Consider the following 22,908-nt stretch of genomic DNA (forward strand, 5'->3'; position numbering starts at 1 on the left):
GGATATGTTAGGAATCGGTGGTAGATTTATACCAAAGGCTCTATTATATTGTATGATTCAAATGTGATTAAAATGGCCTTTTAAATGAAAGAAATATTGCTTAAAGCTAGAAATGCAATAGATTTCAGGAAACAATCCTATGAAGTCCAAAAAAATAAAATTAAGGTTAAAGTTTTGGTTCATTCCAGTAAAAACCGCTATTAAAAAATCGGTAATAGTTCTACACTCTCTTCTCTCTCTCTCTAAAGTCTTAAAAAAAAAAGAGTTTTAGTACCTTGTGACTCATAAACCACGACACACATTCAATCATCCCGTCCTCGCACCAATTGGAATCTGAGGTCGAAAACAGGATTTCACTTATCATAAACAAGATGGCGCCACGTGTGGTCTCGCGGAACATCGGTGCACATGGGTGCCCGGCATTAAATCAGAAAATGTAAACAAGTGCAAAAATATCAATAAAGAACGGGGCATACGATGCGGGTGGAGGCCCAGAGAGAGGGCGGTAGAGAGGAGCACAGGCAGGACTCAGCATGTTGTGCATTTAATTTTCAACTTTTGACATATTTATGATAACATGGGTCATTTACGTGCAACCTTTGTCTGTAGAGCCACAGAGAGAGAGAAATATGATTGTTGTAGTTGGATCTTCAAGCTGAATGCCAGGTGGAAGAAGTTTCTTGTGCGCATGCGCGGCGCTCGCTTCGCGCATTCCGTGTGCAGGGACCCCTGGGAGAAGAAAGACCAAGAGAGAGAGATAGAGAGAGAAAAGGTAGACCCAGACCCTGGCAGACATTCAGTCAGCCCCGGCAGGACATCGTTTAATTGCGAACAAGTTTTTTAACACGATGTTGGACAACCTTCTGGCTTGTTTGCATAAGAATCAAGTGACGGCGTCGTCGTCGTCGTCGTGTTCCCAGTCCCAGACCCAGACCCAGACCCAGACCGAGGCCCAGAGCTGGAATTGAACTCGTTTCACTGTTAGCTGTTATATATCGCCTGATTATCCTTTATCCCCTTTTCTGTATCCTACACTCCCCATTGATAATGAGTCTTAACAACAATTTTCTTCTTTTCTTTTTTTTTTATTGATCGCAGCTGCCCTTGAGCCATACAACCAAGCATACATATCTTCTGTAGCTTGGGGTCCGATCTCTGGGCGTTGATAACGCGCTGAAAGCCACACCAAAAATTAATTAATTTATGAGTCCGTCATCCTGGCCTGAATGTTGAGATGTTGCGCCACTGATGAGCATAAAATTGCCAGGGAATGCCTCTCGCATTGCACATTGCTAACCCACATTTCGCATGTGGCATGGACACCATAAATTCCCCTGGAAATGTTCATGCTAATGAGCGACACGCTAACTGTGCCTCTGCTCTACAAATGCTACGATTGCCATATAGAGAATATACTCAAAGCAGTCGCAGTAGTACTCCACAGGGTCGAAACATGACTATGACTATGACTATGACGATGACTGCGACTATGGCTATGGCTATGGCTATGGCTATGGCTTAGCAAATGAAGCTTGAGCAGACCATGTCCTTGCATGGCATAACTCATAATTTTTCTTTTTCCTGCGAGTCTCGGCCCACACACGACTGGGGTCTCGTCTCGGTCTCTCCTCCTTGACTCGGCGGCGTCTGAGGCTTAATTTACACTTTTGTGCCGGGGCGCGTGTTTATCGCTCACACAAAATCTCTCTCTAAAACTTGCACACCTACAACCGCTGGGAAGGGAATGAATCCAGGGAAGGGAATGCTTGCGTTTGGGTTGAGTTGGGGTTGGGGTTTGGGGTTGGGGAGTGGGTGCTATATGGCTCTATGGCCGAGTGCTGCAGTTTTATAAGCTGCCAACATGCGAAAATGGGCTTTAGCAGTTGTTATGAGTGTTAACACTCATGGATATACCTGGGACCGACCCCGGTAACCGGTAACTGGCGACCGGGGACCAAACGGACCATACCATGAGACACCGAAAGCGAAACCAAAACGAAAACCAAGTCCAAGACCCCAGTCGCCAGACCCCAGACCCTGACCAGGTTTCGTTCTTCTACAGTGCTTTATGATAAATGTGATTATTCTTACAAGGGTATATCACTTTGGGGTGCGGTATGTGACAGTTTGTGGGGTAGTTTATAGGGCGAAAGATAATTGAATATGAAAGACGAAAGAGTTTGATGAAAGATATATTTTCATTTGCTCAAATATATTCAGAGTTTAATATTCAGATAAAACCAATACTTATACCAAGGAAAATCAAATTTCTAGGCTTTGAAAATAGCTCCTGGCTCTCTTAATATTTAAGCCTTTTCTACTGGGTATCATACGGTCGCATTCCTTAGCTCAACCACTCTCCTACGTTATTTTTGGTCTGGTGATATAATATTTTTTACACCTCTCCCGAGCCTTTCTCCCGTCTTGTGCCTGGCCTTTGTAATTCACTGTAAATGTTGTAAAATGCCTGGCGTGTAATTTAATTAATAACAAAAAAAATCCACGCCAACAACAGAACAGAAAAAGAGCACGAAATAAGTATATGGGTGGCAGAAAAACGAGCAGTGAAAGTTTTGCAGTTATTAGTACGTTATAAAAGTAGTTTTGGAATGGGCCTACACTCCAGCCCACTCGTGTACCCACTCGTAAAGGAATAGTGCGGGTTTTATGAGCGTGTTTTGGTGGTTCAAATGGGGGAAAGGTTATAAAGAATTATGAAAAATGTCAACTGGGTTGGTCGGACTGTTCCTGGGGATGAGGAGGAGGTGTACTCGCATGGCTATCCTTAGATGTAATTTTAAATATTTTTGCAAGAATGTATTAGAGTTGGGAGTGTATGTTTTTCTGAGGGTACGAGGAACTGTATCGTTAGAAATAAAACCTCGCTGGGAGTTTGTTTTCCATATTTGATACCCAGTAGGGTATCAGCCTTATTAGTTCTCAACAAAAATTTAGGACAGGCTGCACCCACTTTCAAAAGCCGTGCTTTTTCATATATTTTCAGAATATTATGGATGGCTGAAAATGTTTTAAATACAATCCTTTTCTTTGCCATGTTATTCGCTTGTTAAACAAACTGCAAGCAAAACCTGAAACCATAAAGTACGAGTATTTGTATTATTTGTATGTTTTTTTTTTTTTTGTTTTGCATATGTAAGATACGTACGAGTATGTTTCTGGCTGAAAGACAACCCGTCGCGACGTGGCGAACATTGTACAAAAGAAACAAGATTTTATGAATGAAATGGGATTCGTTTGGGGACGATCCGATCCGATCCGCAGCGATCCGCACCGATCGACGAGACTTGTTGGCTACCTGGCCGCACACACTGCCATATCCCATACGTCATTCATAATCGCCGCTAACAAATGTTGATAAATGAACAAATTATTAACCGAATTTGGTGTTTGTTTTTTGTGGAGGTCTCTCTCTCTCTATATCTCTCTTGATTTAAATAAATCGTGCCATTTATCATGTCCGAGCATTAGACCGGACAAAGGCGAACAATATTATGTTGAAATCATTGGTTAACCATTTAGGTTGAAGAAGTTTTTCATATGGAAATGGGGGCCAAGAGACCACCCGAGCACCACCTATATAGGGAAATTATCTCTCTCTCTCTCCCTGTCCCTCACTTCTAAGCCAGGGTTGCTTATCGATTACAACTAATCGTGATTAAGTGCATTCCATTTGAGAGTCCCCTTTCCCAGTCGGAGCTTGCATATGGGCCGTCGCCTGGCAGTATGCTGCAGACTCATGCTGCCACAGCCACAGCCACAGACAGACAGAGAGAGAGAGACACAGAGAGTCCAAGACAAATTAATCGACGCGATCAATTCCGCGACTCTCCTGCGACTGCGACTGTGACTCTCCGCTGCTGATTTTGATCTTCGACACTTTGGGCATGACTGGAGGCTGGAGGCTGGGGCTGCGGCTGCCCCTCAGGAGTCACTCTGCCACAAGATCTGCTCAGTCACGGGACGCCAACTCAGCATTTCTGGCGGTGTTAAATAGCTTGTTTGTTATGCACCCCACACACACAATACATACATCCATAATCCATAATCCATAGATGTGTACTCCTGCCTGCCTGACTGTCTAACACTCGACTTCAGAGCGAAGTCCAATCCGGGGATTAGCCGCCTCAAATAACTCACGATTGTTGCTGAGATTGTCAGTCATTGAGGCTGGCTCTCTCAGTGGGTTTTATTAGCACTCGACATTGTTGGATCTCTGAAGTGTGTTCTGGCTTGTTTGCGCTGATGTTGCAACAATGACGCGACACAAAACCACCAGCACATTGTATAGAAATCTTTTATGATGGATTCTCGTTTCCACCGAGTCATGCCGCTGAGCAAGGCACGCGTCAAAGTTGCCATCGATATTTGGGGTTTGGGATCTCTAAAATGTTGTACGAGTCGTCGATCTGGTCGTGGGCTGGTGCACTTGAAAGCTGCGACAAATTTGGGTCAGGCGGGGCCCCAAATGAAGGTTTCAAAATTCAACAAAAAATTCTGACAAGACTTACTGACTCGGCGCTTCCGTTTCGCCTCGGGGCAATTCCAGGAATTCAATCAAAATTTTTCACACAGACCTCACGTGCTCCCCCCTCCTCGCTTACATCACATTTGCCAGATCAACAAATATTTTTATGAATTAAAATATATTTGATTCTATATGTAATATGTATACAGAATTGCAAGGACAGATCGTATGACGGATGGAGCGTGCAGCGCCCGTTGCTACCAACAACAACAGACCGACTGAACTGCAGCGAAGGCACTTTACCTCGACGGAAGAGTCTCTCACCGACTGCCAAAACAAGAAATAAAGGGTGTCACAAGGGCCGCAGGTTGGATACCCTTGCAGGGCCATGCTAGTAATTTATTTCATAGGGAAAAATCGGAGCAAGAAGGAACGATGGGGATTGCTCATTTAAACATTTCTTGTGCCTGCATTACTCTCAATCAAATGTATGAAACCCTCGCAGTAAGTCCGTAAAGAATGCGTTTGCTCAGCATGTCAGATCCGAGGGAGACTGATCTGAGATCTTCCATATTCTCCATTAAGATCGAGCCCGTCACAGATTGTTTGCATCCCATCTTGGTCGTCCCCTTTCTGCGGATCCAACAAAAGGAAGCTTCCTGGAGCTAGGCTAAAGAAATCCTCGATCTTCTGGCACTCCACATGTGCCCAAAAAGTATTCTTAACAGATGGCGAGTCGCTATAGTTCCTTCTCATTGTTACAAAGATTTGTTGAAAATCATATCACCCTCTGGAAGGTCAGAACAACAGCAAAAAAACAAGAAAAGAAAAAAAGCTGGGTATAAATTATTATGAAAAATTGCGCGCGCACTGGAAAATTATTTGCCCGACGAAAACTGGAAAAACTTGTTGCGACTCTCTCGCCCAGAAAGAGATGGCATAATGTGTGTTCTCTGTTGGCCCTGTTGTTGCTGGCTTTTGTCGTCTCATAGACAACCAACCAACGGACTGGTTGGCTAAAAAGTTGCGTGGGCTTTATTGGCAGTTTCGGTAGTGTGGAAAATATTTGGCTGAAAATTGTACAAATTAAATTAACGACATGGCGGCTTTTTGATATATGTGTGTCGTGTCTGCGCACGGTCTTGTCTTGGATGGGTTGCAGTCGCAGTTGCATGGTGTACTCGCTTCAACCCACTCGAGATGCTCATGGTACACGAGTTTTCGACTGGGTTGGGTATATGGATGCAGTAGAGGAACTGCGTTTAGTTTTTTTTGGAATCTACTGGGAAGTTCTTTATGATTTTTCATGCAAGGAACAAGCAAATAATTTTTTAAATATGATATACCGAAAACGATCTTTGGATCATTTCCCCGATTTCCCATCTCTCCCCAGATGTTTCTTTTTTCGACCCTTAATCCGGCTGATAAATTGTATAGGATAGGATAACCCCTAGTCGGCCAGTGGACAGAGAGTGCACCAGTTTTATTCGCCAGCCGTTCACATGGAGTCGACGGCTTGTGGGGTCGCCGTCGCCGTCGCCCCACTCCAGTACCGGTACATACTCGCACCCATGGCTAGCAGCGGGTGACAAGCGTTTCCATAATTTAGACGGCTGTTCATCAACCACGGGTCGCAGCCACGAATCCATCAACAGTGGCGCCTAAGCTGGGTCTGGGTCTGGGTCTGGGTCTGAGCCCCGGCTCTGGACATTAGTGCAGTTGCATCACTTGTCAGGGGCAGCACAACCATCGTCTTGAGTCTTGAACTGTGCCAGAAATTAATGCATGTAATTAATAATGTTGTTGGCTGCTGCCGTTGCCGTTGCCGTTGCAATTGTGTCTGTTTCGTGGAAGCCAGTTCCTGCAACCAGGTTTCTCCTATATATCTACCCATATATGGTTTTTTGGTGGGCTTGTTGCAACTCCCCGGCCATCAGCCTGGTGTTAATAGCTGTGTGTGTGTGCCTGCCATTGTTGTGGCCTCCATTTCAGTTTCCATCGCTTTGTGTTCTCCTTTTGCGGGCAATCATTAATCACAGGAACTTACAAGTGCGATCGTTGGGACGACCACTCCAATGATCCGTGAGAGTGTCGAGATTTGTTCGGTTTAGGGCGTTGCGCGACGGATGTCAGGTAGCACTTGATTGGGTTTGCTTTTCCCTAAGATCCTTTGATGGAATGATCTATTAATGATTGTTATCCGAACACGTGTACGGTAATGTCTTGACAGAGAGGGAGAGTTCCGGGAAAGGTCAAGTGAGATTATACAAAATTTGGAATGGGTTATGCTGTGAATATCTGAATATTGATGGAGAAGGAATCCAACTGTAGTCAATCTTATTTTGAAATCCTAGTACTCTTACAGTGAAAGATCTCGTGATATAACTTCTCCTAAGAGAAGGAACCTCCCTAGATCTCTGCACCCCCCATCAAATAAATGTCCCTGACATCTCCTACTGTTACAAGGACTTTCGTTTAGCTCCAGGCTCTGGGCACCGCTCACTGAGCCGAGTCGCACGTCCGGCAGTGCGGCCTTGGATTGGATTGTGCCATGGCCATCAGGGAACCGAAACTTTGCTCGAGCCTAGAGGAGTGCAAACAAAAACTTGTCACCAGCTCCTGTCGCGTGTCCCTCAACTGAAGCAGCACGACGACTACTTAAACAGTCCCCGGAGTCTCTGGAGTGAAAGGCCAACAAAGCACGGCAAATATTTGGCCGAACAATCCCCGTAATGTCCATAAGTAAATCAACAGACAAAAAGGAATCAATAAAATTTTACAAGCGCTGCCGACACCCGCGGATCTATCCAGTCGATCCATAGAGCATCGTCCCGGCCAAGGTGAAGCTAAAGTCAAGACTCAGAGTCGAAGTCGAAGGATCTTCTGGATGTTGTTCGGAACACGCGTCCGAACTGAAAAATTCCATTATTGATTCCGTAAATGCGCGTGTCCAAATGTCAAATACTAAAAATCAAGGTGAGGCGAGGCCTTCGGGTAGATCTCATTACTCGTTGGGATTGAAGGACACTCTAGGCCATAAAGCCATTTCGACACTATCAATGCACCCTTTGTTCCCTCCTAAATGTCCATAATGAAGTGCCACACGCAGTTAATGGCCCTGCATTTTGTCAGCCTTGACGCGTCGCCAAGGTCAAATATCCCTTCGAGGTCCTGTCGATTACTAGCCAGAGAAGAAGTCATGGCTTTCCTAATTAGTTGTATTACTTACTTATTCGCTATTGAGTTGCTCTATGCTAATGATTTCATTTGCTTTAAGTACTTCCGCTCTAGTTAGACGCCCGCCCACAAAGTCGGACCGTAGAGGAATTACCATTACCCCCAGGGAAAATGGGTCTCCCTGTTTGCTCCATCCCACTGCTAGTACATCCCATTCCCATAGATCCCTAAACAGCTATGCGCCCTTTGATGTGGCTTTGGCGCTAGTCCGGGGCTCTTTGTGCAACACTGCATATCAAGGGGTAGCCGGAGACAAAGATCTTTAGGTAGGGTCCTTTAGTTTATTAATGAAATGTGGAACAGGCTATGAAAGGACAGATATATGTAGTAGGAAATAGAGTAGGTATATTTGTTGGGAGTCTTGGAATAAATTGTACAATTATTCCAAATTACATCCCTAATATTTCTGGTATTATCGAGTGCAGATAAGTCTTTATCTTGACTCGCAATATCTTCGGGACTCTCCTTTCTATCGATACGAATCAGAAAGTCTTGAGGGATAATACAATTATCTATTCAACCCATTAATTTTTGAGGATATCGTCGCTGCAATCTCTTTTTTGTCTCGTGGAAAGCACAGTCAAAAGTTTCCAGTGTTATTATTGGAAAATACTCTTATAGCCAAATGTTGTACTTCATCTTCCCTTTTAGAGTATTACCCCGTCGTTTAATCCCTCTGTAAATAGCCATTTATTATTGTGTTTACTTTGTCGCCTGCTGCCTTAAATTTCATTTTACTATTGTTTGTAGTCATAAAAAAAATGCAGCACCGATTTCTGGTTTTGTTTCATTTAAAAATTGTACATCATCTGGCCATTAGCTTTGATGTTGTGCCGTGTTCCTCCCTCTTTTGGACCCCAGTCCCAGCCCCCTTTGTCATGTCAATTACGCATATTATTTGCACAAATTACGCATGGCAAATTATTTGTACATATTTTATTGGGCTCTCCTATGCGTTATGCGTGGGCACGCAATCCATAGAGCCACGGATCGACGAATCGGAGGTTCCGCAGGGTCTAACAAATTGTTAACAACTTGATTATGCGTCTAATGGCGAAATTGCAAGAGCGGAAATACATAAAAATCCATATGTATATATAGAAATTGGTATATATGTATGTTTGTATGTTTGTAGTATGTAGACCACCCCAATTCCATATTTTTACTGCCTTTGGCGACCATAACTTGACCATAATTGTGCCTTCTGTTTGTGTGCGTGCAATTTGCTGCCACATCAGAGGCGACAGTTGCCTCAGTTCTTTCTTGCCTTCGCCACCAAAAGAGAAACAGAATGTGACGACGACCACATGAAAGCAGCCAGCGATGGGCCCAGAAACATAAACATCTACTTAATGATTTCCTATACAAAGATACTCGTCCCAGTACTCGTACGTATATATACCTACATTTTGGTATTGTAGAAGTTGGTGCCGGTCTGTCTTCGGTCTTCGGGACTTCGGGACTTCCATTCATAATTCAGTGGGAGGCAATTTCATTGTTGTTTACATAGTAAATTTATACTTTTTTACTACATGTTTCCATTATTTTAGTAGTATATAAACATGGATGTGGCACTGCCACATGTGGCACATTTGTGCGGTTACAATTGTGAACTTCAAAGTCGAGACGTGCCGCAGCACCCAGCAGACTGCTTGGCAACAGAAAAACATTGTAGTAGTCCCTCCTAACCCATTACAGGATGAGTGGGGGTATATCCTGCACTTGAAACTCCAATACTTCCCAAACGTATCGCATAACAAAATTAGCAATTACATATCGACACCCACAGAAAGTCAGACCTCCATCATTATCATCGTATCCCAACGTATTCCCACGCACACGTCTGCCTGGAGTGGATGGATATATATCTTACGAATACCATATACCATATACCATATATATATATATTGGGAAATATGTTTGGCCATAAAAATGACAAGTGCCGAGCTCAGTGGCACATCAAAGAGTGGGTCGTGTGGCACGTACACACACATGTGGCAGTAATAATGAGACAAGTGCAACATACTTGCAAAATGTCAATAATTTCACACAAAAATTCCCATCAAAAATTGTTTTCCCGGTGGTTGAATACAATTTTTGCCTGCCCGGCTCCGGGGGTGACACAAAATTCACTTAACGATGTACAAAGATATATAGATGTAGGTGTACAAATTTCCGGGGTGGAAAAGTAGATCATTTGTGTACCTTTTCCTGGCAATTTTCTGCTTGTTCAAATTAAAGCTTTGCGAATTTTTCACAGCTCAAATTGGAGATAAAAAGAAGAGCTAATAGATCCAATACCACCAAAATAAATTTTAGGGTTTGGGATTCGACTTCTTTGTTTCGCCTTTTGTTGATTTACCATTTTACGTATTTAAAGGCGGTACAAGTTTTGACAACAAAGAAAGTAGGAAAAATATTTTATTTAAACTTTTGCTTACTTTTGCATCGGACGTCTTTGAGGGCGTTACAAGTTTTGGATGAACTTGGCTAAGAAAGGCAGCCAGAAAGAGCTGACAAAGTACCACCAGAGACGACCACAGTTCAAGTTGGCATTTCGTTGATGGCCCTGCCCTTACCTTTCTCCATTCTGTTGATATCTTTAATTTATTTTTATTATTTCTATTAAGACATTATCAACACACACACACACACATGCATATATATTTATGGGATTGCTTTGGACTTAATCTTTATTTTATTTTTCAGTTTTGCAAACACATAAATCATTTTTTATATGTTTTGTTTTTAAGCTGTTGTTAAGTCTTTGCCTCTTCTGCTGAGTTTTTTACGATTTTTGCATAATTTATACCCATTAAAAAAAGGAAAGAAATGAAAACAATTAAACAGATTCGTGTCGAGCCCGCAGAAATGTGTGTTTAGTATTTATGATATTTTCTCTTGATCGCCTGGACATATTCCCATTTCGTGGCTGCTAATGAAGTGGGTTTCTGTTCGGTTAGTTTTATGTCATTGGAGAGGGGCGTGTGGAGACGATAGTTGTTGAGACAGTCCACCAGAAGTTAATTCGATTTGTTTTTAGTGTTTTTGTGCGAATGCCCCATGGGCCAGAACACGTTTTCTGATTTTACAAATTTATTTCAACATATTTTTGTATTTCTGTTTACCTTTTTTTGAAGGTATCGCATATCGTACAACGTATCTCCTCTGCTTATCTGCACTCAATGGCAAAGTTTCATCAAAATGTCAGCGTATATCATAGAAATTAATAAATTTCAGCTTTTCAATGCACAGGCAAAAAAATAACAAACAAAATATTTATCAATTTATTATAGCAAAATTTTGCATAACGTTGGTTCGGGAGTATTTATGGCTTACTTTATAAGCAGACGGAATATTGAAATAAAGGCAGGGAAAATTCAATTTTTTGTATACTTTTTATTGTAAATCTTTCTTTTTGTGGGAGATGTATTTAAAAAAAAGTATTTTCTGTTTAGTATCTCTGAGAATTTCTTGAAATTTCTGGTAAATGAAACTCAACATTCGCGAGTCACGTTTACAATAATTTTTATTGTTACACAAATACATACTTATTACAAATTATTTGTATTTATCATTAACACGCTTGTTTCAAATTTACAAATTCACGTTCACAATGCCATCGGGTAAATATTTGTTCAGAACTCAGTTTTCGTACGTTTCTTTATTGAAATTACATATCCGTTTCACGAGCTACATCCGGTTAAAATCTATTAGACAGCCACATAATATATAGAGCTACTATTAAAACAATTAAAAATTTGTTCATAATAGTTAAAACACAAATTTTTGTAACCTCTCAATATTTTTCCATATCCAAAGCGCTTTTTTGGCAATGCTCTAATAAATTTTTGACTTTCTGGTTCGCAAAATTAAATAAAATAAATTATTTTGAGAATAATCTCTCTATTTTCCATATGTAGAACTTTTCTTTGCGGGGCTATACCTTTCAAACATTTCCATAAAATATGTATAACTTTTAAGAACGTCTAAATTTCTATGATTCCTAAATAGTATATTTTCACAAGGACTTTACCCCATCTCGTTCCACTTCAATTACATCTTCACCTCGAACCCTTTGCAAGGCATTAGTTTTCCACAATTAAGCAAAGTCCCATCCCATATGGCTCCCAGTGGCCGGCCAGGCGCACACATGTTAACTTTTTGCAGCTCCACATAAAGTCACACATTAAGCACACCAGATTTAACAGAATTTGCCCATTTCGCACTAATTTATAACTAATGCCGGGGCCAGCAGTGCGAGTAGATCTGAGGGCGGAGGCCAGGCAGAGACTGGCCCCGAAATGGCCAATTGTCTGAAAGGTTAAGCCTTTTAATCAATTGCCAAAAATACGAATACAAAGAGAGCCACAGCTAGAGCCAGAGCCAGAGCCATGGCCGAGAAGGATTTGGCCACAAAAATGTTCATTTAGAGCGGCATTAAGTGCTCAGTGAGGGGACAGGCGGGGTTTAGTTTTGGTCTGGTTTTCCTTTCGGATTTTAATGAGACCCTTTGGACCGGACCATGCTTAACCGCAAGCAGCCAGGCAGGAGCTTTGCTGACCCCACACGCCTCGTCCGCACTCCCCCTTAGAGTCAATAGAAAATCAAGCCAAGATTTTTTGATACAAAAATCAATTTTCCGCTGTAATAACAGTCATTTTTTGTGGGGGCGTTACCGGCAATTGGGTCCGACACTGACCCCAACAAAACAAAACGAATTCCTCAGGCCGAAAATACGAGTATCTGGATTTGTTGCATGTATAAAATGTATTTGAATATTTGATGTCTTTGACAAGTTTGATTCGTTGGGACAGTGACAGCGACGGGACAGCGACGGGACAGGACGGGAACGGAGGTTCACTTCGTTCTGGCTCAAGATATCATATAAACGGAATATGACATGAAAATTGTTAATGATACATGAGTTGTGTTCCCATCTCGGCTGGCTTCTGTCCATCTAATTGATTTCGTAGTCCAGTCCGGTGTCCAGTCCTAGCATGTTACTTAGTCAACGGCCTGACAGTTGGACAGTTTTGTGTCCCAGTCCCCCTCTCCCCACCCCGTCTGACATGCCTTGTGTTTATAAAGTCATTACCAGATACGGCTAGGTAGAAAGATAGATAGATGGATGGGGTATAGGGTTCTATACCTGCCATAGGGACTGGGACAGGGTTCAAAGTGTTCTCGCAATCTGCACATCATCGACACTCTGCATATCGGTTTCTTTGTGTTTTTTTTTTACAATTTTTTCTTATTGATTTTTATGCAATTTCATTTAATTACAAAAGCGGCCAACAAAAAATGTTAATTTCTACAAATTTTCACCGTGGCGCCTAGGTGACAAGGGATTTGAGGTCTGACGCCTGATGGCCATGTCAATGCTACACTCACACACACACACACACACACACGGGTGTACACGTGCCGCGGCACTTTGCCGCACGTGCCCCCACCATTGGCCATCAATGCCGCAAAAGTGTCTGGGGCCCATCTACCGTTAGACATTTTGCCCGATCATGTTTGGGTTAATGAGTGGGGCGTGGCAGGGTTAGCGTTGATTGCTGGTTCAGCTTGGAACGCGTGGTGGCACCGCTAAAGCATTTTCTCCGATACATCAGGGGAAGCCTGTGGCACTTTTTGAAAGTCATTCTTGGTGCTCTCAGAAGATGAATCCTTAAAAAAAAACATACTATATTACTATGTATTGGTACTGGTAAATTAATATATAAATTCCCTTCCGGATCACCCCTTAATTCAATTGATAATATGCTCAAATGTAATGCTTTCCGATTCCAGACATTTTCAAATCGATTCCCTTTCCTAAGCATAAATCAATTCCGGGCCGACCCACTCACGCCCCTCCAATTAAGTGCCTCAAATATTTACAAACGCCTCCCCCCAACAGCAAAGGAATTTAAATATTTTGTCACTGTTTGTTGGACACCCGACATTTAACCTTAGCCCCAAAGGAGGCTGCTCGCCCAATGAGGAGGGCGGGAAATTGCTGTGGGGGAAGACATCCACAGCTGGTCGGTGTTGGATGCTGCTGCTGCTGCAGCATCATTTACATTCAAATTAAAACGAAAACGCCAAAAGGAAATTTATGCCCAGGGAACAGAGCCCAGACCCCAGACCCCAGGCCCCAGACCCGTCTCCGGCAAATGATGAGTCTGTTACCATTCTTGTGGGGCGTCGCTCTGTTTGTTTTGACACTTGGGCTACATGGATCTGTGGCGGCGGCGGTCTTGGCCTATAAATTACCCAGACATTTGACATATGTATGTTGTGGTTGTAGTTTTAGCTGCGCTGGCGAGTAGTAGTGGCTCCTGTAAAGATCGCCGCCTCGCGATAGCCTAATGTTTTGTTGGTTTTTGTGATTAGTTTGTAATTAACTTGAACACACACACACACATCGGAGATCTTTGGCCCCTGATATCTACATAATGTTCGCTCACCTGCAGCCGGGGGGAAGTCGAGGGACAGGTACAGGGATATTTGGCAAAAGGACGGTACTCCGACTGGAAGCGATGGATAGATGGAGAGGTGCCAGATAGACAAATGCCGATAGCACCTTTTTCAATGAGTTCACCATATAATTAGAGGAAGTGTTATTATTTCTTGGCCAAGATGTTTATCCCTCAGTTAATTCCCTTATAATTAGCCGAGCAGCCCTTCGGGGGTTGCTGCCTCTCCTTATATACGATATATACTGCTTGTACATTGTTGCAGGGCGTGAGTGTATTATATAGTTATCAAAATTTGTGATGCATAGCAATCATTTCTGATTAGTTCAGCCCCTCAATCAAAATCGGGAAAAATGAAAATTTCCAAACACACAAAAACAAACTTTCAATACAATTTTCATACGCTTATCCACACTCCAGACCCCGGACCCTAGATGCAGACGCAGACCCCGACACGGACCCAATCATCCATCAAGACTCCACTTAAATCTCGTGCTCTCCGGCGTGTCAATCGAATTGTCTGAACAAGAATGCCCGAAAAATCCGAAAATCCAATGAGAAATTTCACTCTGAGTGACCATGAAAATGCATTCGTTAAACATTCTTCTGTGTGTGCGGTGCGTCTGTATCTGTGAGGAGTATCTGTGCGAGATGTATCTCCCCAGCCCCTTTCAGGCCGCAGTCTCTTTCAATTTGTTCTGCCGGCAAGGCGACACTTGCCCTCAAGGAATTACTGAACAGGATATATAGTATGTGTGCTAGCGAGGATTGGGTGAGAAATTTAAACAGGATTTCTGGCTACTTTGCACCCAAGTGGAGCGTTTTGACTGCATTCTAATCTGTAATTTATGGAGAGTATTTTTTATTGGGCGAAATAAGAGAAATTTGAGTCTGGGAGATACTTGAGATGTAGGGAAAATGTTCTGGAGTTTATTGAACTGTGAAGTATGCCAGAAAGAACGCAGCAGAACAGAAATTTAGTTGAAATATTAATCCTAAAAAAAAGAAGAAAGAATATCTGTATATTTTATATTACAGCCTTTTATAGAATTTGAATAGAAATATTTTAGGAACTAATTTCTGGAAAACCCCCAAAAATTCTTTTAGAAAACAATTTAATAAAAGAAAATAAGAAAATAAATTTTTGTTTGTAATTTTTTGGTTCACATATTTTTATTATTTTTGATTTGATTTTTTTTTTAATTTTGTTTTTGTTTTTTTTTTGTTTTTGGTGTTTTAATAATTTTTGTTTAAATATTTTGTGTGTGTGTGTTTCACGTTTTTAGCGTTCACATTGAATACAGATTATGGTTTACTCTTCTTGAAATTTATGCTAGCCGCCAAATGCACAAATCCTTCGATAAACTAACTCAAGCGTCTATGAATTTATTGTTAATTGTTAATACTATGAATATGTCATTAGATGTAATAGCATAACTACACTATATAGCTACTATATATAGTTTACAATCGTGAAGCATATCTATATATAGTTTTTGTATTTTTGTTTGAGTTGTGTGTGAATTTTGCTCTAACTTTACACTGAGATGAGTTTTCGAACAACAATTGAAACATTTGTACAATAAATTAAACTAAATTACAAAAATTCTCTAGAGGAAGGTGCTGGAAGAATGTACATATATACGCCTATGATATATATGAATCTGTACAAGTTGGACAGTGGGTCGGAGGTGCTTAAAAAATAATTCAGAATTTATACAACAAATATTTTTCTGGCAATAGATTTTTCTTCTCTTGCTTTCGAATGGAGAACAACAAATAATTTACAACATTTAAACGAGTTTTGTTTTGCTTTTTTCTTAGTGTTTCTTTTGCGTAATACTGCTCTTGGCAAGAACTTTCGAGTTTGTCCCACTGTGCGGTGCGCGGGCGGCCTAGTGGGCGGGGCTGCGGGAGGTCGGCGGCGCGGGGGGTGAGCCCGCGGACGAGTGCGGCGGCCCCTGTCCCTGGCCGGGCATGTGATACGGACTGAATCTCTGGTACTGACGTGGCCGCATATCGGGGGACGGGGATCCCGAGGAGGTGGACGAGGGCGTGGAGGCCGGCGGTGGTGGTGGCGGGGTTCGATTGGCAGCCATCGCCGCTGCGGCGGCCTGCGCCTGCGCTTGGGCCTGGGCTGCAGCCTGGGCGGCGGCCGCCTGTTGATTGGCGCTGGCCAGAAAGCCGGCCGTCAGCTGTGGCCACTGCTGCTGGAACATGTGGAAGGCGCCCAGTCCCGGCGGTGGTGGGGGAGGTCCTGCCGCTGCGGCGGCCGCCTGGTACATCTGGGGCATCATCAGCTGGGCGTACGGCGAGTTTCCACCGAACATCTGCAGGTGCTGACGCGCCTTCTCGAACAGCGCCATGGATGTGGGATCGCCCTGCTGGGCAAACTGCTGCATCAGGGGATCGGGGAACAGGCGCAGCGGCGACCGCAGCTGCTGCTCCAGGAGCAGCGCCTCCATGGGGTCCCGATCGAAGTCGGTCAGCCGCGAGGAGTCGCGGAAGCCCTTGGCAAACGGATTCGAGTCGATCTTCAGTTTGGTAATCAGCTGATTCTGATAGGCCGTCACCGCCGTGAAAACCGTCTCCGGGAATACATAGGTCTTGTGATCCAGTTCCTGCAGCTCTTTGGGAGTGCTCGGTATGCTCTGGCCATGGCTGAGGCGAACCAGGTGGATGCGGGGCTGGTAGCGGTGCATGGAATTCAAAACGATCTGGATATGGAGAGATAAAAGAGGGGGTTTCATTGTAGTAAGTCGGTTTGGATCCAGGAGGGGGAATACAGATTGGCAGAGTGTAAAATAAGATCAATGTGGAACTAAACTCATGGAAAAAGCTATTCAGATTTCATCTTAACCTCTAAGAGATCATTAGGTGTGGGGTTCTTTTCTTAATTCCCTCCCTCTTCATACGGTTAAAACCTATCCGCAGATCTATTTCCCAAGAATTCCAAATTTAAAAAGTAAAGAATACAAAAAATATTAAAGATTCCTTGAGAATTCATTGACATTAATCAACAAAAACCCCCCTCCAGCTGGAACTCGGGGTCTCCCTGAGTATCGTATCCCTATTCCCCGGTACCAGAACTTGATGCAAAATTATCAATCATTTAACACTCGCTGCTAATCGCTACCTCAGCATCTGCATCTACAGATGCCTCATCTGTGCAGCACACCAATGTGGCAATGTGGCAATGTTGCAACGTTGCAACGGCTATGGCGATGGCGATGGCAACGACGACTCACCTGTCCATTCTTATCCATTTCGTTATTAGTCAGCTTCACCTTCTCGAAGGAGATAACTTGTTTGCGCAACGCCTCGCAGCTGAACGGACTGTCCGGATGGGCGTAGAGGCGGGCCGGGGGCGCTGGATCCGCCTTGCCAGCCACCAGCCAGGCCGATCGATGATACGCATAGCGATAGCGCTTCGAGTCCATTGGTATTATGTCCAGCAGGACGGCATACCTATCCGCTGGCTGGATCTGCCTCAGTGGACCCGAGAAGCTGACTCTCACCGTGGGGAACATGCGTCTACAATGGCAGGGAGGGGAAGAGAAAAGAGTAGAAAAATTTGATTAGATTTTCTCTTTTGTTATTAATTTCTGGTGGGGAATAGTACGTACGCTGCCACACATCTAGTAAAGTCTTTAATTTATAACCCAAGCGAAGGGATATGTGCCTCTATTTGTTCGTTGCTGTGACAAGTGCAGACAATGGGAACAATAACGAAACTCTTTAGTCCCTAACCCCCACACGATAGAGAAAACTATCCGGACTGTATCCTGTGGTTTAATGTCCCTCCTAAGCCGGACTGTGACATAACCTCGGGCGGAGCAGGGCAGGGCAGGGCAGGGCAGGGCAGGAAGAGACCAGAGTAGAGACCGCCCTGATTGCTGCCCGACTGTCTGCGACTCTGAGGTGTGATTTTTACAATATCATTAAGAGCCAAAGTATCTCTACGAGTATGCATGGGAGTGTGCGTGTGTGTGTGTGTGTGTCTCTGTATCTATGTGTGCCCTAGGGTTGTCCCTAACTAGTCCACCTCTAGTCCCCTGTGCATGCGTGTGGTCAGGTGTGGGAGCAAGGTGTGGACAACCCGTGGTCTCTCGGATTGAACTTGTTCCCATTCTCCCTCCCATTCCCCGCTGACAAGAGCTACGCCCCGAACTCATTTTCCATTTCCATTTTCACTCTCTTATTTTTTTTCGCCCAACATTTTTGTTGCCGAAAATGCGGTTGACTTTTTCAGCCAGCAGCAGGTATGGTATTCAATAGCTAGATGGATGGTTTGGTATGGCATCTATTGTGTTCTAGGGAGACCGCACACGGTCCCTGAGATGGCATGAAATTTTTGTTGATATTGCAAACAATTTTGCGAGCAAATTTATACGAATAGCAAAGGACAAAATGTTAATGATGAAGGAGCAGACATTCGAAATTGAGAGAATGGAGTTTTAAGAAAACAAAATATTGTGAAAGACGTTTGAAACTGAATGGCAGAGTTCCAACGAATGGATCCTTCAAGATTCAGCGATTTTTCCGAATCATATTCCCTATAATACTATTTACTTTTCCTCTCCGAAGACAAACTTTCTTTCCGCTACAGTTGTAGCCACTGAAAGCCATTCCCAAGTCTCCCACGTTTCCGCACATTTCACCTAATGGCTGTTTGCACTGAACTGACTGGCTGACTGGCTGGCTGACTGACTGATGGATGGATGCCACTTTTGGAGGCGACGGAGGCGACTGCTTACCTGCCCGTTTTGGTGATGATCATCTCGGTGCCCAGCTCGTGAAAGCGATCCCACAGCTCTTTGGTCTCCAGGTGGCACTGCACCGGCTTGAGATCGTCACAATTACAGGAACCGACAATTTTGGGTGTCTTTTGCACGGGCTCGGGGGTCAGGCGCTCCTCGCTGTCCTCAGTGCCGGGGGACTGGGGCGGTGTGGAGCAGCGTCCTTGGCTGCTGGTGGAGCTGGTGTTCAGCTGCGATTCGGTGGCTGCCACGGATGCGGCGCCGGCGCTGTGGCTGTGGCGGCTCTTGTGATTCGAGTTGATGTGTGCCACATTATTGTTGTTGTTGTTGTTATTGTGGTGATGGTGGTGCTGCTGGCTGTGGTGCTGTTGGTTGTGGTGGCTGTGATTCAGGCGACGAGCCTTGGTTGGCGGCTCCTCAGCATCGCTGCAGTCAACCACATCAACGTCAACCTCATCCTCCACGGAAATTGGACCTTAAACGAAGAGAAAAACGAAAATTGAAAATTAAATGTGATTCGAGGAAAACACTGGGCACAAAAGCCATCTAATTATCGGTTAGCTGAAAGCGCTATCTGGTATTGTGGGGAATAGTAGGTCTAAATACTGTTGACAACATTGGTTATCGGACGGGCTCTTTCGGCGGCAGACAGCGTGGAGTCGTCTCATATTCTCGGAGTTTCCGCTTCGCTTCGCGTTACAATGAGACAGTCACAGTCGCCGACTTAATGGCCAAAACTGAACGCAGAACAGAATCGGCAATTAAAAAGCCCGAAACTCTAGCTGCGATTGCATAAACCAAACCACTGCTTCCAAGGTGTCTGATGATCAAACCGAGCTGCCTCTCTGGCCCTGAACGAACTCTGGAGCACCTCACCTCATCTGGAGAGCCAAGCCAGCGCTCTCCACTAATAAGCCCGCTCTGGAGTAGCTGAATGAACAGCCAGACGGTAAGGTGTTAAAATGCAAACTCAGCAAACGGCAAAAAAATGACCAAAAACCACACAGAAAACGTCGAAAGACTCACGAATTGTATAAAAGCAAATAAAAATAAAAATCGTTGCATATTTGATAAAAGATCATAAAATATGGAAACATTATCTCGGCTTCGGGCTTGGCTTTGGGTTTGGCTTTGGTTTTGCTTTGTTTTGCTTTGTTTTGGGCCGTCGCTAATTTTCTGCGCCTCGTAAAATTAATAAAATAAAGCACATTGTTGAAAATTAATTAACATAATTAGCCGCCTTTGTTTGCCGTCCCCGTGCCCAGAAATATGACTTCCATATGTTTAGATATCGCTTATAATTTGCATATTAGCAGCAATAAATGCACGACACCGACAACCGTTGCAGCACATTTGGTTTGTTACCAATAAACTGTATCTATCGGATTGTTCGGAACGATCTTTGGCTGGGCTTAATTGCGATTGCCGTCGGTCGGCCAGCAAGTGTTGTGGCAAGTGTTGGGCGGAACGAGTTATCCGACTCGGACTCGACTAATTGTCAGCACTAATTAAACACAATTCTGCACTGAGACAAAAGCAAAGGCGACAACAGTTGCTAATAGATTAGTTGTGCAATCAATTAATAATAATGCCTCAAGAATTTATTCATATATATCTTTTTGCATTCGGGTTTTAAGTGTTTAATCGATTTATATGCCCCGAAATGTTAATGGAGTTGTTTGGGAATCTATAAGTATAGCTTTGTTGGGCTTTGGAACTGATATTCGGGAAGTCAGTAAGAGATAGCCATATGAACTTAAGTTTCGACTATTTATACTATAAGTATCTCAACGTATAAACTATTTTCCATGGGTTTTTCACTTCAAAATTCATTTCTAGACTTTTTAATAGGAATTACTTTTTCATAAATAGCTACAGGCTATATAAACGAGTCTAATAATACGTAGCTTGCAGATACTTGTTTGTAGGCATGAAATTTATAAAGCATATAGTTCCATATAGTTAAAAATGAAGTAAAATCTTCAAAATACTAATTTCTAGAGGAAAACTACATATCAGATTGTTGAATATGAATAAATAAAGTATCTTAAAGCTTAATTTGCTTAAGCACCTTGTAGATACAAGTAATAGATACAACTCGCCTCTTCCTATAACATTTCTCAACGAATTCCCGCCCAAAACCTATCAAAAAACCATCTTCAAATCAGCCCACAACTTCCAGATACATTTCCCATTTCCCAGATGGATTTGCCAACTTACTTGCACTGCGGATGGAGGACTCCCGACTGGAGGAGGTTTCCTCGCGGGCCATTATCGCCGCAATGGAGAAATCCGTTGCCGAGCCGGCGGCACTTTTGCTGCCCGTCGTGGCAGTCGCCACAGCTGATACGGCGGCGGCTGTGCTGTTGGCTCCGGGGGCGGCGGGCACAGGTGGCAGGACGCCGTTGCACAGATAGGGATGCGAACCGACCAGCATTTTGACGGTCTGGTCTTCTTTGGGGCCTAGGTTTTCAGTAGGGTTCGAGTTCGGGCAGAAGATATTGTATCTTGTCACTTGTCAGCACTTGGCACTTATAGAATTTGTGGCATCTTTTGCACACTTTCACGAGTATCTATCACTTTGTATCTTTTAGTATCTGTCGCACACTAGCAGTGTATCTGTATGTGTATTTTTGTATCTGTATCTGAGACGCACGCGAACGGTATCTGTTACGGTGGCGCAGCAACGCGGAGTGAGTGTGTGCGCAACGGCAGGCAGGCGACGACGAACTGAATTGTGTCAGGAACGTGTTGTATCTGAGAAGGCCTCCCAGATACCAGATACCAGAGTCAGAGCCCAGAGCGGTGGTCGGCGAATGGCAGGCGGGAAACCAGTTTCCCGGCACTGCCAGCCCCTAGAGGGTGCAAGCGGGACGGCTAGAGAGCACTCTCTCGGCAGAGTGTGTGTGTCCACCCCTAAGTGCGAGCGATGCAGAGCGGCAGGCAGAATTTGAGCGAGCAGAAGATTTCCCATTGGAAAAGCGGCGGGGGAGTGTTCGGTTCGTGTACGGCTCTCTCTCTCGCCATTTGTGCGAGAGAGAGCGCCTGTTTGGGCGCACACACTCTCTTGCCATTCCACTCGCTCGCGTCCGAGTGGGTTGCGTCGTCGTCGTCGTCGTCGCTGTCACTCACCAGCTTTTGCCTCTTTCGCGCCCCACTCTTCTCTTCCCCTTTGTCATAACTCATTTACAATTAAAAATGTCGGCGCTTTGCCAGCTCGCTCTCGCATGCGCGCTCTCTCTCTCTCTCTATCACGCTCTCCCTCTCGCGCTCTGCCGCTCTCTCTGTCTTGCTCATTTATGAAGTGCAAACGTTTCGCTTGCGGTTTTTCATTTCTTTCGTCTCTATTTTTTTGGACAACTTTTCGCCGTTGTCGTCGCATTCCGTTTCCTGTTATCTCTCCCGCCCGTGTCCGTGCCCGTGCCCGTGCTATTTCCTTCCACGCCTGCTGCCTGCCGTTTGAGTGTGTTTCGTTTCGTCTGGTTCCCAACACGTTCCGCACTCACTCAATCATTGAGTGGTTCCTGGTCCACCTATTTCGGTTCTCACTTTTCTCATTATTCATTTCGTTTGATTTTTTCACGCTTTTCATGCGTCTGTCAGGGGCCTCGACCACCTTCCTTCCCCAGCAGGACATGGATATGGACTTTGAATTAAGGTTAAGATCATAATGGGATATGGAAGGGGCAATCTGAAAATGTTTGGCAACCATTCGCACCTGATTATAGAAATATTAGCATTTCTCCCGTAAAAATAATCTTAAATACACAAAAGATTCTTTAAATTATTGGAATCTTTGATATGTGGTATCTAGAAGCAGTAGAGGATAGAATAACTCTCTTAAATTTTCTGTGAATGTTCCCTAAAAAAATGTAGTATGTAAATATAGTACAGTGAATATTTTGATGTAAGATTTAATACCGTATCAAAATACATATACAAAAACAACAAGATTCAA

The 22,908-nt window shown here is 43.8% G+C and overlaps 1 protein-coding gene across 1 annotated transcript; it reads right to left on the minus strand.

The window, feature by feature from the left end:
* Positions 1–15,551: 15,551 nt before the first annotated feature.
* mid (midline) lies at positions 15,552–21,747 on the minus strand. The gene is made up of 4 exons (XM_001357434.4): positions 21,171–21,747; positions 18,948–19,425; positions 17,439–17,724; positions 15,552–16,907 (listed from the first exon to the last, which is right to left on the minus strand). Exons 1-4 carry the CDS (start codon positions 21,385–21,387, stop codon positions 16,086–16,088), a joined length of 1,803 nt encoding a protein of 600 aa, XP_001357470.3. The 5' UTR covers positions 21,388–21,747; the 3' UTR covers positions 15,552–16,085.
* Positions 21,748–22,908: the final 1,161 nt, after the last annotated feature.

The sequence above is a fragment of the Drosophila pseudoobscura genome, chromosome 4 (genome assembly GCF_009870125.1).
Source record: "Drosophila pseudoobscura strain MV-25-SWS-2005 chromosome 4, UCI_Dpse_MV25, whole genome shotgun sequence".
Lineage (NCBI taxonomy): Eukaryota > Metazoa > Arthropoda > Insecta > Diptera > Drosophilidae > Drosophila > Drosophila pseudoobscura.